Source organism: Ascaphus truei, chromosome 9 (genome assembly GCF_040206685.1).
Source record: "Ascaphus truei isolate aAscTru1 chromosome 9, aAscTru1.hap1, whole genome shotgun sequence".
In the NCBI taxonomy this organism is placed as follows: Eukaryota; Metazoa; Chordata; class Amphibia; order Anura; family Ascaphidae; genus Ascaphus; species Ascaphus truei.
The window spans coordinates 339227-355107 of NC_134491.1; the positions used below are offsets into that span (position 1 = coordinate 339227).

The 15881-nt window shown below is 49.8% G+C and overlaps 1 protein-coding gene across 8 annotated transcripts in view; it reads right to left on the reverse strand.

The window, feature by feature from the left end:
- The window catches only part of NPAS3 (neuronal PAS domain protein 3), a 414873-nt gene that overhangs the window by 26364 nt on the left and 372628 nt on the right, over positions 1-15881 (reverse strand). For all 8 annotated transcript variants that reach the window (XM_075613155.1, XM_075613154.1, XM_075613156.1 and 5 more), the window contains 2 exons: positions 12805-12998; positions 11686-11792 (listed from right to left, as the gene is read on the reverse strand). In XM_075613155.1, the coding sequence (XP_075469270.1) occupies positions 11686-11792; positions 12805-12998 (301 nt within the window). The remainder of the gene's footprint in view (positions 1-11685; positions 11793-12804; positions 12999-15881) is intronic.

The window sequence follows — 15881 nt, forward strand, 5'->3', positions numbered from 1 at the left end:
ACTGACAGTGTGTTTACGCAGACTCACACAGTGTGTGCACGCACAGACTCACACACAGTGTGTGTACGCACAGACTCACTGACAGTGTGTTTACGCAGACTCACACACAGTGTGTGCACGCACAGACTCACACACAGGGTGTGTACGCACAGACTCACACACAGTGTGTGCACGCAGACTCATACACAGTGTGTGTACGCACAGACTCACTGACAGTGTGTGTACGCGCATACTCACTGACAGTGTGTGCACGCACAGACTCACACACAGTGTGTGTACGCACAGACTCACACACAGTGTGTGTACGCAGACTCACTGACAGTGTGTGCACGCAGACTCACACAGTGTGTGCACGCAGACTCACACACAGTGTGCACGCACAGACTCACACACAGTGTATACTCACTGACAGTGTGTGCACGCAGACTCACACACAGTGTGTGCACGCACAGACTCACACACAGTGTGTGTACGCACAGACTCACTGGCAATGTGACAAACGCGCACTGGCACGCTGAATCAATGACCCAATGCATGTAGCATCTCAAATGGTTTTATTGATAATTTTTTGTAATACAAAGAACAAAAATTATTTACCAAATAATATCCAAATAATAAACTTTATTAACGTTACATGTTTTGTAAATTTTCTGTTGAATTTTTTACATATCATTTTGCCGTGGTACAGCCCCCCCCCGCATTGAAATAATCTCTGGGAGCGCACTGGGAGCGCACTGGGAGCGCACTGGGAGCGCACTGGGAGCACACTGGGAGACACTGGGAGCACACTGGGAGGACACTGGGAGACACTGGGAGCGCACTGGGAGGACACTGGGAGACACTGGGAGCGCACTGGGAGGACACTGGGAGACACTGGGAGCGCACTGGGAGGACACTGGGAGGACACTGGGAGGACACTGGGAGACACTGGGAGGACACTGGGAGGACACTGGGAGACACTGGGAGGACACTGGGAGGACACTGGGAGACACTGGGAACGCACTGGGACCACACTGGGAGACACTGGGAGCGCACTGGGAGACACTGGGAGACACTGGGAGGACACTGGGAGCGCACTGGGAGGACACTGGGAGCGCACTGGGAGCGCACTGGGAGGGCACTGGGAGCGCACTGGGAGCGCACTGGGAGACACTGGGAGGACACTGGGAGCACACTGGGAGGACACTGGGAGCGCACTGGGAGCGCACTGGGAGGGCACTGGGAGGGCACTGGGAGACACTGGGAGCGCACTGGGAGACACTGGGAGCGCACTGGGAGACACTGGGAGCGCACTGGGAGCACACTGGGAGCACACTGGGAGCGCACTGGAAACTGATTTCACCCACAATGGTTCCCTCCTCGAGCCCTGAGGCTGGCGCCTTGACGTTCACGTCGGCGCTTCCATGTCACGTGAGCACGTTGTTCCGCAGCACGGCGCATGACGTGGACGTCGGGGCTTCGACCCCGACTTGACCCCGTTACTCCGCCTACCATCAGCACGCTGACTCGCCTGCAAGTCCATGCAATCGCGCAGACTGCAGCAGGCGAGCGTCAGCGTCAGCGCGCCTCCGCGCTGATCACGCCTCTATGGCCCGGGCCTTAGTGTTGTGTGTATTTTGAGATGGGGGTTAGGGTTGTATATAGTTGGGGATGGAGAGGTAGAGTTGTATGTATTTTGTTGGGGGGTGGGGGGTAATTATTGGGAGAATTGTGTGTGTGGCCAGTGGGGGAGGAGGGGGGGATTGAGGGAGGGGGGTATAATTGAGTGAAAGCAGAGGGGGGGGGGAGTGTGAGACGAGAGAGGGGGTGTAAGAGAGAGAGGATGTGGGGAAGAGAGAGAGGGGTGAGGGCGGGAGCAACAGTGAGGAAGAGAGGTGGGAAAGGAGAGAGAGAAGTTGGGTGACAGGTACATGGGGCAAAGGGGGGAATAGAAGAGGGGGTGAGTGAAGAGCTGTAAAGGTGGGTAGGGCTCGCAAGACCACTGAAACAAGGGGGGGGAGGGGGCCCTGGTAGAAATACTAGTCTTGGAAATACTGCTGGTGGCCCTGATCGTAGCGGTGCCAGGCTACATACAGCTGTCCAACCCCCACCCCCCCAATATATGTAGTAAGACAAAGTTAGAGCCCCTCCACGGGGGCACAGGAAGCCACAGAGCTGGGAGTCACAGCGCTTCTGCACAGCACACACACAGGGATACTGCAGAGCACACACACAGGGATACTGCAGAGCCCACACACAGGGATACTGCAGAGCACACACACAGAGATACTGCAGAGCATACATGGATACTGCAGAGCACACACACAGGGATACTGCAGAGCACACACACAGGGATACTGCAGAGCACACACACAGGGATACTGCAGAACACACACACAGAGATACTGCAGAACACACACACAGGGATACTGCAGAGCACACACACAGAGATACTGCAGAACACACACACAGAGATACTGCAGAGCATACAGGGATACTGCAGAGCACACACACAGGGATACTGCAGAGCCTACAGGGATACTGCAGAGCACACACACAGGGATACTGCAGAGCACACACACAGGGATACTGCAGAGCACACACAGAGAGATACTGCAGAGCACACACACAGGGATACTGCAGAGCACACACAGAGAGATACTGCAGAGCACACACACAGAGATACTGCAGAGCACACACACAGGGATACTGCAGAGCACACACACAGGGATACTGCAGAGCACACACACAGAGATACTGCAGAACACACACACAGAGATACTGCAGAGCCTACAGGGATACTGCAGAGCACACACACAGGGATACTGCAGAGCACACACACAGGGATACTGCAGAGCACACACAGAGAGATACTGCAGAGCACACACACAGGGATACTGCAGAGCACACACACAGGGATACTGCAGAGCACACACACAGGGATACTGCAGAGCACACACACAGGGATACTGCAGAGCACACACACAGGGATACTGCAGAGCACACACACAGGGATACTGCAGAGCACACACAGGGATACTGCAGAGCGCACACACAGAGATACTGCAGAGCACACACAGAGATACTGCAGAGCACACACACAGGGATACTGCAGAGCACACACACAGGGATACTGCAGAGCACACACACAGGGATACTGCAGAGCACACACACAGGGATACTGCAGAGCACACACACAGGGATACTGCAGAGCACACACACAGGGATACTGCAGAGCACACACACAGGGATACTGCAGAGCACACACACAGGGATACTGCAGAGCACACACACAGGGATACTGCAGAGCACACACAGGGATACTGCAGAGCACACACACAGAGATACTGCAGAGCACACACAGGGATACTGCAGAGCACACACACAGGGATACTGCAGAGCACACACAGGGATACTGCAGAGCACACACACAGGGATACTGCAGAGCACACACAGGGATACTGCAGAGCACACACAGAGATACTGCAGAGCACACACAGAGATACTGCAGAGCACACACAGAGATACTGCAGAGCACACACACAGGGATACTGCAGAGCACACACACAGGGATACTGCAGAGCACACACGGCTCTTGTAATGCCCAGGCTGCCTGGTAGAGGTTGTTTGAAAGGTATTTGTGCTGCTTTGATACCCGGGCTCATTTGGGGGGATTCCAGGCCTTAGAAAGCACAGCACTTTCTTTTCATCTTGTCAGAGAGAATTTACAGCTCTCAGATGAACAAAATCCCAGACGGAGAGAGCAGGCGAAACCCAAGACCAGGAGGGGGGAGGAGAGAGGGAGGGTGAAGGACCGGAGAGGGGGTACAGAATGGTGAAGGAGAGACACTAGGAGCAATAGGAGGAGTTATCGGGAGCAGTTATATGGGGCAAAATGAGGAGTTATAGGGATGGGTTATATGAAGTAATAGGAGGAGTTATAGTGAGGGATTATATGGGAGTAATAGGGAGGAATTATATGGGAGTAATAGGGAGGAATTATAGGGAGCAGTTATATGGGGTAATAGGAGGAGTTATAGGGAGCGGTTATATGGGGTAATAGGAGGAGTTATAGGGAGTAATTATATGGGAGTAATAGGAGGAGTTATATGGGGTAATAGGAGGAGTTATAGGGAGCAGTTATATGGGGTAATAGGAGGAGTTATAGGGAGCAGTTATATGGGGTAATAGGAGGAGTTACAGGAAGAGGTTTTATCGGGCAATAGAAGTTATAGGTTGCATGGGGTTAGTGAAGATGATCTTGTAATGCCTGCTAGAGGTACTTGGTGACACTGTATAGTGCAGCATTTTCAGAAGGGGGTATAAAAACTTGAAGTGACATGCTGTTCTACAATCTATCTGCAGGAAGCTAGAGGCCGGGGGCAGTCCCTCTATGTCACCAGCAGGGGGCAGTGTCCCCCCACCAGCCCCCCGTCCCCTCACTGTGTCCTTGTCTGTATGTCTGGAACAGAAAGCCTTCTTACGGCTGTAATAAATTTGGCTAAATTAGTGGTTAAATGGTTATCTCAAGTAATATGTATTTGCATTAATCATCTTGCTGCAAAGCAGAGCTGAGGAAGGCTCAGGAGCAGCCACTAAATTCATATTGTCCATTTAATTGCGGCTAATAAGTGCTACACAATAACGGCAGAGTGTGCTGTGGAGAGGGGAGAGGGGAGAGGGGAGAGGAGGGTGGAAAGAGCATGGGAGAGGGGGGAGAGAATAGGAGGGGGAAGAGGGAAAGAGCTGGGGAGATGGAGGGGAGAGAGAGCATGGGAGAGAATATGAGGGGGAAGAGGGGATGGAGAGGGGAGAAGAGCGGGAAAGGAGGGGGGAAGAACGAGAGATGGATGAGAGAAGAATGGGTGGGGGGAGAGAAGAATGGGTGGGGGGGGGGGGAGAATGGGGGGAGGGATAGAAGAGAGAAAGAAAGGAGAGGGAGGAGAGGGGAAAGAAGGGTGGGAAAAAGCTGGGAGGATGGATGAGAGGGGGAGAGAAGATGTGGGGGACAGTGGAGAGGGGGAGAATAGGGGAGATGGATGAGAAAGGGGGAAAGAGGATAAAAGGGGGAGGGGTAGAGAGGGGAAAGGGGAGGGGATAAAAGGGGGAGAGTGGAGAGGTAAGGGGGTAGAGAGGCTATGACAGCAGGGGGAGGAGAGAGGAAAGGTGACAATATAAAGCAGCATCTCTCTCTCCTCTCTGATACTCTTTCTTACTAGTTGCATACAATCCTCTATCTTCTCCCATTCTCTCTCTGTTGTTTTCTAGCTTTCTCTCCTTTCTCTTTTCTTGGTTCTCAAACTCTCCTCCTTCCTTTTCCTCCTTACTCTTTTCACCCCTTTCCTTTCTTTCTCACTCTTTTCTTCCTGTCTCACAATCCCTTTCACTGTCTCTCCTCTCACTCACACACTCAGCATCACTTCTCTCTCTCCCCGAGTTCCCACAGTACATGCATTCACCCCCCCCCCCCCCTACTCCCCCCCCCTCGCATGCTGCTTGGAAAGGGAAGCCAAGAGTTTCATTCAATGGATCAATCCAGATGGGACTTTCACACACACAGAGGTGATGTCCCAGCTGGGGGTGTGTGTCTGCCTGTGAGCGTCTGAGTGTGTCTGCATATCACACTGACTGTCCCTCCTCCATTCCCAACGAGTAACCACTTTCCTGAAAGCTGATCATCTAATTGAAGTACCTGAGACATTTAAATGAATGGGACTAAAACCTTCTCCAGCACGGGGAAGGCACTTCCACAGGAATAAGGAGAGATAATGTCACCTGCTCATGTTCACAGGGGTCGGGACCCTCATCTGAAGCAGCGGCTCAGTGAGAAATGACACGGACTCTGAGCAGGTTAAAATCCAGGTGTCAGCTCTTTGTGACCGTGGGTAAGTCCCTTTTATCTCCCTGTGCCTCAGGCACCATTAGATTGCAAGCTCCTTGGGACAAGAACTGTGTCTGTAATATTTTCTGCACAGCGCCGCATGCTACATCGTAATTGTGACGCGCTTTGCTATATGAAATAAAGTTATTAATGTCTCCCCCCTTTCCTGCTGATACACACAGTGGTAGAAGTGACTTCATGAAAATAGGGATACTGCACATAATACAAAAGATAGATATCTATCTATCTATCTATCTATCTATCTATCTATATATATATATATATATATATTCCCTAATCTTTTCAGTGCCAGGGGTCCTGTAAAAATAATTATTTGCTTTGAAAAGAATTGGCATTGTAAGTTGGTAAATAAAAAAGCAGTGGTACTCTGCAGTAGCATCCACCCCCCTGGATCCCATTACACGGAGTCGGTCTGCGCTTATCCTGCCGCTACACACAAGCGCTGTGTGTTTTATTGAACAAACTCCCTGCTGTTCCAGCCTCCAAACACCTGTCTTCAGAGGAATTTACCTCAATGAGCAGCGCTAATAACAGAGATGTACAAGCCCCGGACCGCTGTGTGACTGTCACAGCACGCGCTCTCTCACGCTCTCGCGCTCCCTCTCTCTCTGCAGTCACCAAACTGGTAGTGTGAACATGAAAAGGAATAAAAGTGCTTTAATCTGCACCTTGCGCCCACGGCGGCCTGACAGCCAGCCCCGTCCTCCGCGGCAGCTTTCAAAACAAACGCCAGATGACTCCTGAACATCGAGGGATGCGGAGAGGGAGGGGGGCACTCAGACATGGACTGTAACACCGGGAAGTTGCCAGGGTTTTGGAAACTAAAGTTTTTTTTATGTCCTTGGCTGTGCTGGAGAAGGTCACTGAATGCCCTACGTTGTATAGGGTGTAAACAGCTCAGGGTTACAGGTCCTAGAAAGCCTGGAACATAGCGCCGGGAATATCCGCGCTCCACTCACCAGAAATGGGAGCGGATTTATTTTCTGTTTAGATTTTTTTGACTCCTTGGGATTGGGAACCCACTGTATAAATCACAGAATAGATTTCTTTGTAAAACACATTGCTGGCCTTTACAATTGGCGTATGCCATAGCTCACATATGGGATATAGATAGATAGAGATAGATAAACAACGTATCAATGTAACTTAACTAGCTTCATTTAACAAATTAACTTTTTGTCAGAAGGAGAAAAAACAATTCCACATGTTTTTTCTGAGGTGTTCTGCGGGAAATGCTGATCACTCAGGAATTTTCCCATCCTTAATTTGCCCCGTCCCATCCCTAACTTGCCTGTGCCCCATCCCTAACTTGCCCCTGCTCCATCCCTAAATTGCTCCTGCCACATCCCTAACTTGCCCCTGCCACATCCCTAACTTGCCCCATCCCAAATCTAACTTGCCCCTGCCCCATCTCTAACTTGCACCTTCCCTATCCCTAACTTGCCCCTACCACATCCCTGACTTGCCCTTACCCCATCCCTAACTTGCCCCTGCCCTATCCCTAACTTGCCCCATCCCTAACTAACTCCTTCCCATCTCTAATTTGCCCCATCCCTATTTTTCCCCATCCCTAATTTACCCCTGCCCCACACCTGTCCCTAACTTACCGCTGCCCCATCCCTAATTTACTCTGTCCCATCCATAATTTGCCCTTGCCCCTGCCCAATCTCTAATTTGCCCCATCCCTAACTTGCCCATGTCCCATCCCTAACTTGCCCTACCCCATTCCTAACTTGCCCCAATCCTGCTACATCCCTAACTTGCCCCTGCCGTATTCCTAACTTGCCCCTGCCCCATCTCTAACTTGCCCCTTCCCTATCCCTAACTTGCCCCTACCACATCCCTAACTTGCCCCATGCCCTATCCCTAACTTGCCCCACCCCTAACTAACTCCGTCCCATCTCTAATTTGCCCCATCCCTATTTTTCCCCATCCCTAATTTACCCCTGCCCCATCTCTATCTTGCCCCACACCTGTCCCTAATTTGCCCCTGCCCCATCCCTAATTTACTCTGTCCCATCCCTAATTTGCCCTTGCCCCTGCCCAATCTCTAATTTGCCCCATCCCTAATTTGCCCATGTCCCATCCCTAACTTGCCCTACCCCATTCCTAACTTGCCCCAATCCTGCTACACCCTAATTTGCCCCTACCCTATTCCTAACTTGCTCCTGCCCTATCCCTAATTTGCCCCTGCCGTATTACTAACTTGCTCCTGCCCCATCCCTAACTTGCCACTGCCCCATGCCTAACTTGCCCCTGCCACATCCCTAATTTGTCCCTGCCCCATCCCTAGTTTGCCCCTGCCCCATCCCTAATTTGCCCCTGCCCCATCCCTAACTTGCCCCTGCCCCATGCCTAACTTGCCCCTGCCACATCCCTAATTTGTCCCTGCCCCACCCCTAGCTTGCCCCTGCCCCATCCCTAATTTGCCCCTGCCCCATCCCTAACTTGCCCCGCCCCATCCCTAACTTGCCCCGCCCCATCCCTAACTTGCCCCGCCGCATCCCTAACTTGCCCTGCCCCATCCCTAACTTGCCCTGCCCCTGCGATGGGACCAGTAGTAGGGGAGGGCACTTTGCAGGTTGCAAGTCCTGCTGAACATACAGGGACATCGCACAAAGAGGAGGAGCTAAAGCAAGTCACACCCCTCCCATGTTTCTGCGCACAGTGAGAAATGAATAAAAGATAGAGACTGGCGTCTGGTTATTTAAAAGCACGAAGTCCATCAATCACTCAGAATTAAACTCCACGCCTCACTGCCACAGGTGAATGTCGGTCCTGGGGGGGAGTGTACGGTTATCTAGCGGTGCGGTGTCACACAGGGCCCTTCATTAGTAAATCCTCTGCGCGCCGGAGATATTAGCAGCCGCGCGGTGACTCCCGCGGCAGACAGGGTGACCTTTATGGAGGCCAAATGACACCTGCCTGCTCTTGGCAGCTTCTGCTTTCCGTAATTTAGGGCTCAATTAAGACTTTCACATTGAATAAAACATCCATAAAAATGGCTTTAACGTACAAATTCCATTTATCAGACGATGCAGGGAGTGTGTCCCAGAGGCAGCCTGACAGGGGCCGTGTGTCTGTATTTACACAGACCTTGTATATATATATACACACACACACACTATATATATATATATATATATATATATATATATATATAGATATAGATATAGATATATATATAGACAGTGGTCGACAAATCAACAAAAAAATCTACTCGCCACCTAGTACCAAACGTGTGATGCTTGGGCCAATAGGAGCTCGCCACGATGTTAAATCCACTCGCCCGGGGCGTGCAAATGTATAGGTTTGTCGAACACTGTATATAGATATATATTGGTGAAGATGACCTAGGCGCAATTGGGAAGAGAACAGAAATGTGAAAAAATATAAATCCACAATATATTTGAAAAATAATGAGGCACTTTAGTTGATGGGGATCCCGAAACAAATTGTCACTATAGCCAATTGGGAAAGGGAATTGTAACTGCATTCATTGAGACTGTTGATTGTTTCACTATGGATGGAATAATGAAGGTAATTTAACCAGTATAATAAGATAGGTAGTTGTCTTCTAAAAATCACATTTATTATAAAACTTCCTCAAGTACTGATATAAAAAACATCAATGTTTAGTTGAGAGAGGATAACACTGAATAATATAGTTGGAATAAGTGTCCCAATTTGTATCCAAGCCTTTAAAAAGACTTTGAACAACCGGTTGGATCCGTAGGGAAAAGTTCCTATAGTATAGGATATAGCTCACACAGAAATGACAATGGAAGTGCGTCTCCTCACCCTCCGTCATGTTCTTCTGGGTGGTGGGAGATTTGAACATTGTAAACGTCTGGTCAGCGTTCAAACACTGCTTCGAGAGAGGGAGGGGAGAATATGGGGGGGGGGGGGGGGGACACTTATGGGAAGGGAGGGAAGTAACTCAACCTCTTCTCCTTCTCCGTGTCCTCTCGATTCACTCGCCCCTTCTCTTATATCACTGCATATCACAGTTCTGAATCTCCAAACCGCAACTCGACCCTCTACCTCTGTCTCCTCCTTTCTTGCCGACTGGGCTTCCGTGAGTTCGGCGTCTCCGTGTATGCGGCTTGCTTCCTCCACACTCACCGCTTCCGCACCACGTGGGGGTCACTTCACGTCTCGCGAGACGTTCCACTTAGAAACTGCACTGTGTGTTGTCCGATCACTACTGCAAATTGTAGCAGTCTAGTTGAATGTAAAACAGATGCTAGGATCGGGAAAAAAAGACTTGCCAACGGTGTACCTCTCTTCAACTGATTAACCCTACGCGTTTCAACATACAATGTCTTCGTCAGCGGTCCTTTTTTTTCCCGATCCTAGCATCTGTTCTACATTCAACTAGACTGCTACAATTTGCAGTAGTGATCGGACAACACACAGTGCAGTTTCTAAGTGGAACGTCTCGCAAGAGACGTGAAGTGACCCCCACGTGGTGCGGAAGCGGTGAGTGTGGAGGAAGCAAGCCGCATACACGGAGACGCCGAACTCACGGAAGCCCAGTCGGCAAGAAAGGAGGAGACAGAGGTAGAGGGTCGAGTTGCGGTTTGGAGATTCAGAACTGTGATATGCAGTGATATAAGAGAAGGGGCGAGTGAATCGAGAGGACACGGAGAAGGAGAAGAGGTTGAGTTACTTCCCTCCCTTCCCATAAGTGTCCCCCCCCCCCATATTCTCCCCTCCCTCTCTCGAAGCAGTGTTTGAACGCTGACCAGAAGTTTACAATATTCAAATCTCCCACCACCCAGAAGAACATGACGGAGGGTGAGGAGACGCACTTCCATTGTCATTTCTGTGTGAGCTATATCCTATACTATAGGAACTTTTCCCTACGGATCCAACCGGTTGTTCAAAGTCTTTTTAAAGGCTTGGATACAAATTGGGACACTTATTCCAACTATATTATTCAGTGTTATCCTCTCTCAACTAAACATTGATGTTTTTTATATCAGTACTTGAGGAAGTTTTATAATAAATGTGATTTTTAGAAGACAACTACCTATCTTATTATACTGGTTAAATTACCTTCATTATTCCATCCATAGTGAAACAATCAACAGTCTCAATGAATGCAGTTACAATTCCCTTTCCCAATTGGCTGTAGTGACAATTTGTTTCGGGATCCCCATCAACTAAAGTGCCTCATTATTTTTCAAATATATTGTGGATTTATATTTTTTCACATTCCTGTTCTCTTCCCAATTGCGCCTAGGTCATCTTCACCAATTTCTCCCTCTCGGCGGTGGTGGGGCCGTGGACCTAATTGGCACCATCTGAGATAGGGACAGGTAGTCACTGGTAGCACCTCCTCCAGAATTATATATTGTGTTATTTATCACTTTATATTGTGTTGATATTTAATTTTGATGCGCTATTGTTTTTTCCCTCTATATATATATATATATATATATATATACATACACACACACACACACACACACACACACACACGTGTGTACTAAACAAATATCTAAACTACAATAAATAATACAAACCCTGCTTTAATTAACCAAATGTGCTAGAAATATACAAATATATAGTTGCGTACATTCATTGATTGATTGACATATATACAGTATATATATATATATATCATATAAGTGCTGTTGTAACCCTTTCTGCGCTGGTGATAGGAGAGGGGGGCTGTAATAATGTGTGTGTTGGGTCTCTGAGTGGAAGATATGTGGTGCTGTGTGGCCATACTCAGTATGGCTGTACAGTGCTGCATGCTCTCAGTTTGCAGGTTTGTGCCTGCACAGGGTACTCACAGTCCAGGTGGCTGTGTCTGATGCCCTCCACGTCCTCTGCGTGGATGAAGTAATAGCATCTCTTGCCCACCAGATCCACAGCGCTGAGGTCCATGTAATCGCTGACCCTGCCCATTAACACAGACAAAAGTGTCAGGGCCCCAGCAAGGAACGTAGAATGCAAAAGCAATGTGTGACAGTGAAGGGGTTAATTTATGCAGTACAGATACAGCTTGTAAAAAGAAATCATTAAAACCCACTTTTCTTTGCTGTAATTGTTTTAAATTACTGTAACCCATTCTGTGCCAAAGAAGTGTGGAGTGTCACATCCCCCTCTGCATTGTTGAACGGGTTAAATCTGTCCCCTTTGTCCTTAGACTTTGCAGAGCATGGGTAACTGGAAGTAATTAGCGAGTAATTATTTCTGTCGGATCGTGAAGGCGGAAAACAACGAGCCCACTAATTACCCCAAGCACGAGCGACCGGTGCTTTCTGTGCTGCTGTATCGGAATTATAATAATCAACAGATATTAGCCCGTGAATGATATAAATAACAATGCCTATAATAACCCCTAATAACGGTAATAGTAATACGGCTGGAGATAATAGCAGTGATCTGCATCATTATATAACACGAATAATTAGCCTGCTAATGATACAGCACAGAACAATAGGACTTATAGCACAGCACTGTATACACTGATGGACCAGCAGAGGGGATAGGGAAAACCACTGAAGGCATCTGCGTGTGACACGGACAGGCTCACACAGCCCTGGGTTTATATCTAATGTAGGGTGACCCATCTCGGATTTGATAACCTGTCTGTAATCAGGTTTATATAAGAGCCAAAATATACAACCAACGCGTTCTGGAGTTTGTATTACCAGACTCATTCAGACCTGTTTTAATATATATTATATTCTATATCAGAGGTGGTTCAATCAGGGGCTCAATCGAAGACTGCACCACCTGAGCTGAAGCAGGATATCCAGAAAACCTGACCTGTTGGTGGCCCTTGAGAACTGAAGTTGGCTAACTCTGTTCTATATTGTATGAAGGGATTAGCAGTTGAGAAATACAAAGGACAGATAGCATGTTCCTTTAATGTAGATTGTCAGCTCTTTGGCCCAGGAGCGTACCTATTTTCACAGTATATGATATTGAGGTCCATGTTGACGCGCGTCACAAACATCTGGCAGTCGATCCGGACTTCGTTGATGGTAGGGGGAGGGAGAGCGTGCGCCACCACCACCATACCTATCACCTGCCCGGCCCCAGCGCGTCCGTGGGACAGAGATATGCGGAGCCGGAGCCGCCCCGTCACGTGGATTACCTGGGGACAAGGATACAAAGGGACACATCAGAGTCACCTGCATGGGAGAGGAGGGTTTAATAGCAGGGCCGGTAATGCTGAGAGGGAGAGAGGGCGTGAAGGAGAGAGGGAGAGGAGATGGAGAAGGAAAGAGGTGAGAGAGAGGGGGGGGAGAAGGAGAAGGAAAGAGGTGAGAGAGAGGGAGGGGGGGAGATGGAGAAGGAAAGAGGTGGGAGAGAGAGAGGGGGGGAGATGGAGAAGGAAAGAGGTGAGAGAGAGGGGGGGGAGATGGAGAAGGAAAGAGGTGAGAGAGAGGGAGGGGGGGAGATAGAGAAGGAAAGAGGTTGGAGAGAGAGAGGGGGGGAAGATGGAGAAGGAAAGAGGTGGGAGAGAGAGAGGGGGGGGGAGATGGAGAAGGAAAGAGATGAGAGAGAGAGAGAGAGAGAGAGGGGGGGGAGATGGAGAAGGAAAGAGGTGGGAGAGAGAGAGGGGGGGGAGATGGAGAAGGAAAGAGGTGAGAGAGAGGGGGGGAGATGGAGAAGGAAAGAGGTGAGAGAGAGGGAGGGGGGGAGATGGAGAAGGAAAGAGGTGGGAGAGAGAGAGGGGGGGGGGAGATGGAGAAGGAAAGAGGTGGGAGAGAGAGAGGGGGGAGAGATGGAGAAGGAAAGAGGTGTGAGAGAGAGAGGGGGGAGATGGAGAAGGAAAGAGGTGGGAGAGAGAGGGAGGAGATGGAGAAGGAAAGAGGTGAGAGAGAGAGGGAGAGAGTGTGGGAAGGAAGAAAGAAACAGATTGAGAAAGTCTGAGTGAATGCAAGAGGATACAAAAAGAGAGAAAGAAAGAATAGTAGAAAGAGAGAGAGAAAAAGAGTGAGAGGAGAGCAAGAACGAGAGAGAGAAAGAATTAGAGGAGAGAGAGCAGAAACAAAATAAATAAAAAAAGAATAAGACAAGACCAGTGACCTCTTTTAATGCGCATGGCCAAACCACGTTTAGATTTGATGATGGTCTAACATTTAACAGGGCGAGAGAGATCACTTCATACAGAAAGAAAGAGGGAGAGGAGAAGAGAATGCGGAGAGGCGGTTTCTCTCGCTGACGCATGTGAGGAGTTTTGCTGCTAGATCGCTCGTGGCAAGAGACACATCAGAGGCTCCCGTGAAACGTTTATATATTTCAGCGGCTAAATCCAATGTGACGCGGGGAGCCGCACGTCTCAATTTAAAGTGGAGTTACAGCGTTAGGAAGCGGCTCTCATTCCACTGACCTTCCCGTAACCACACCACCACACTCGGGGCCTGCAATGCTGCGCAGAACACCGATTTGGGATTTCAATTCAACTTCTACTACATGAGTGACAAACCCTGATCCTCCACCATAAGAATATTCCTTCTCGTGCTTTCTGCAGTGATACCTTTCTTTACTTGTAATGCTATTGCACTCCAGAAATTATGGCCCATATGTACTAACACACACAGGGCTGGAAGACATCTTACAGCCCATTCAAGTGAATAGACCATAAGGTGTTTTATAGAATAGCACTGCATAGTGCAAAGGAAACCCCCGGAGAGCTGCAGTGCCAGCCTCCCTCTTACACATCATTGACAGTGCCAGCCTCCCTCTTACACACAGCATTGGCAGTGCCAGCCTCCCTATTACACACAGCATTGGCAGTGCCAGCCTCCCTCTTACACACAGCATTGGCAGTGCCAGCCTGCCTCTTACACACACAGTATTGGCAGTGCCAGCCTGCCTCTTACACACACAGCATTGGCAGTGCCAGCCTCCCTCTTACACACACAGCATTGGCAGTGCCAGCCTCCCTCTTACACACAGCATTGGCAGTGCCAGCCTCCCTCTTACACACAGCATTGGCAGTGCAAGCCTGCCTCTTACACACACAGAATTGGCAATGCCAGCCTGCCTCTTACATACAGAATTGGCATTGCCAGCCTGCCTCTTACACACAGCATTGGCAGTTCCAGCCTCCCTCTTACACACAGCATTGGCAGTGCCAGCCTGCCTCTTACACACACAACATTGATAGTGCCAGCCTCCCTCTTACACACACAGCAGTGGCAGTGCCAGCCTCCCTCTTGCATACAGCATTGGTAGTGCCAGCCTCCCTCTTGCACACACAGCATTGGTAGTGCCAGCCTCTCTCTTGCACACACAGCATTGGTAGTGCCAGCCTCTCTCTTGCACACACAGCATTGGTAGTGCCAGCCTCCCTCTTACACACACAGCATTGGCAGTGCCAGCCTCTCTCTTGCACACACAGCATTGGCAGTGCCAGCCTCTCTCTTGCACACACAGCATTGGCAGTGCCAGCCTCTCTCTTGCACACACAGCATTGGCAGTGCCAGCCTCTCTCTTGCACACACAGCATTGGCAGTGCCAGCCACCCTCTTGCACACACAGCATTGGCAGTGCCAGCCTCCCTCTTACACACACAGCATTGGTAGTGCCAGCCTCCCTCTTGTACAGACCCAGCATTGGCAGTGCCAGCATCCCTCTTGCACACACAGCATTGGTAGTGCCAGCCTCCCTCTTGCACATACAGCATTGTTAGTGCCAGCCCACCTCTTGCACAAATAATTGGCAGTGCCAGCCTTCCTCCTGCACACATCATTGGCATTGCCAGCCTTCCTCTTACACACACAGCATTGGCAGTGCCAGCCTTCCTCTTGCACACACAGCATTGGCAGTGCCAGCCTCCCTCTTGCACACAGCATTGGCAGTGCCAGCCTCCCTCTTACACACACAGCATTTGTAGCGCCAGCCTCCCTCTTGCACACACAGCATTGGCAGTGCCAGCCTCCCTCTTGCACACACAGCATTGGCAGTGCCACCCTCCCTCTTACACACACATCATTGGCAGTGCCAGCCTCCCTCTTGCACACACAGC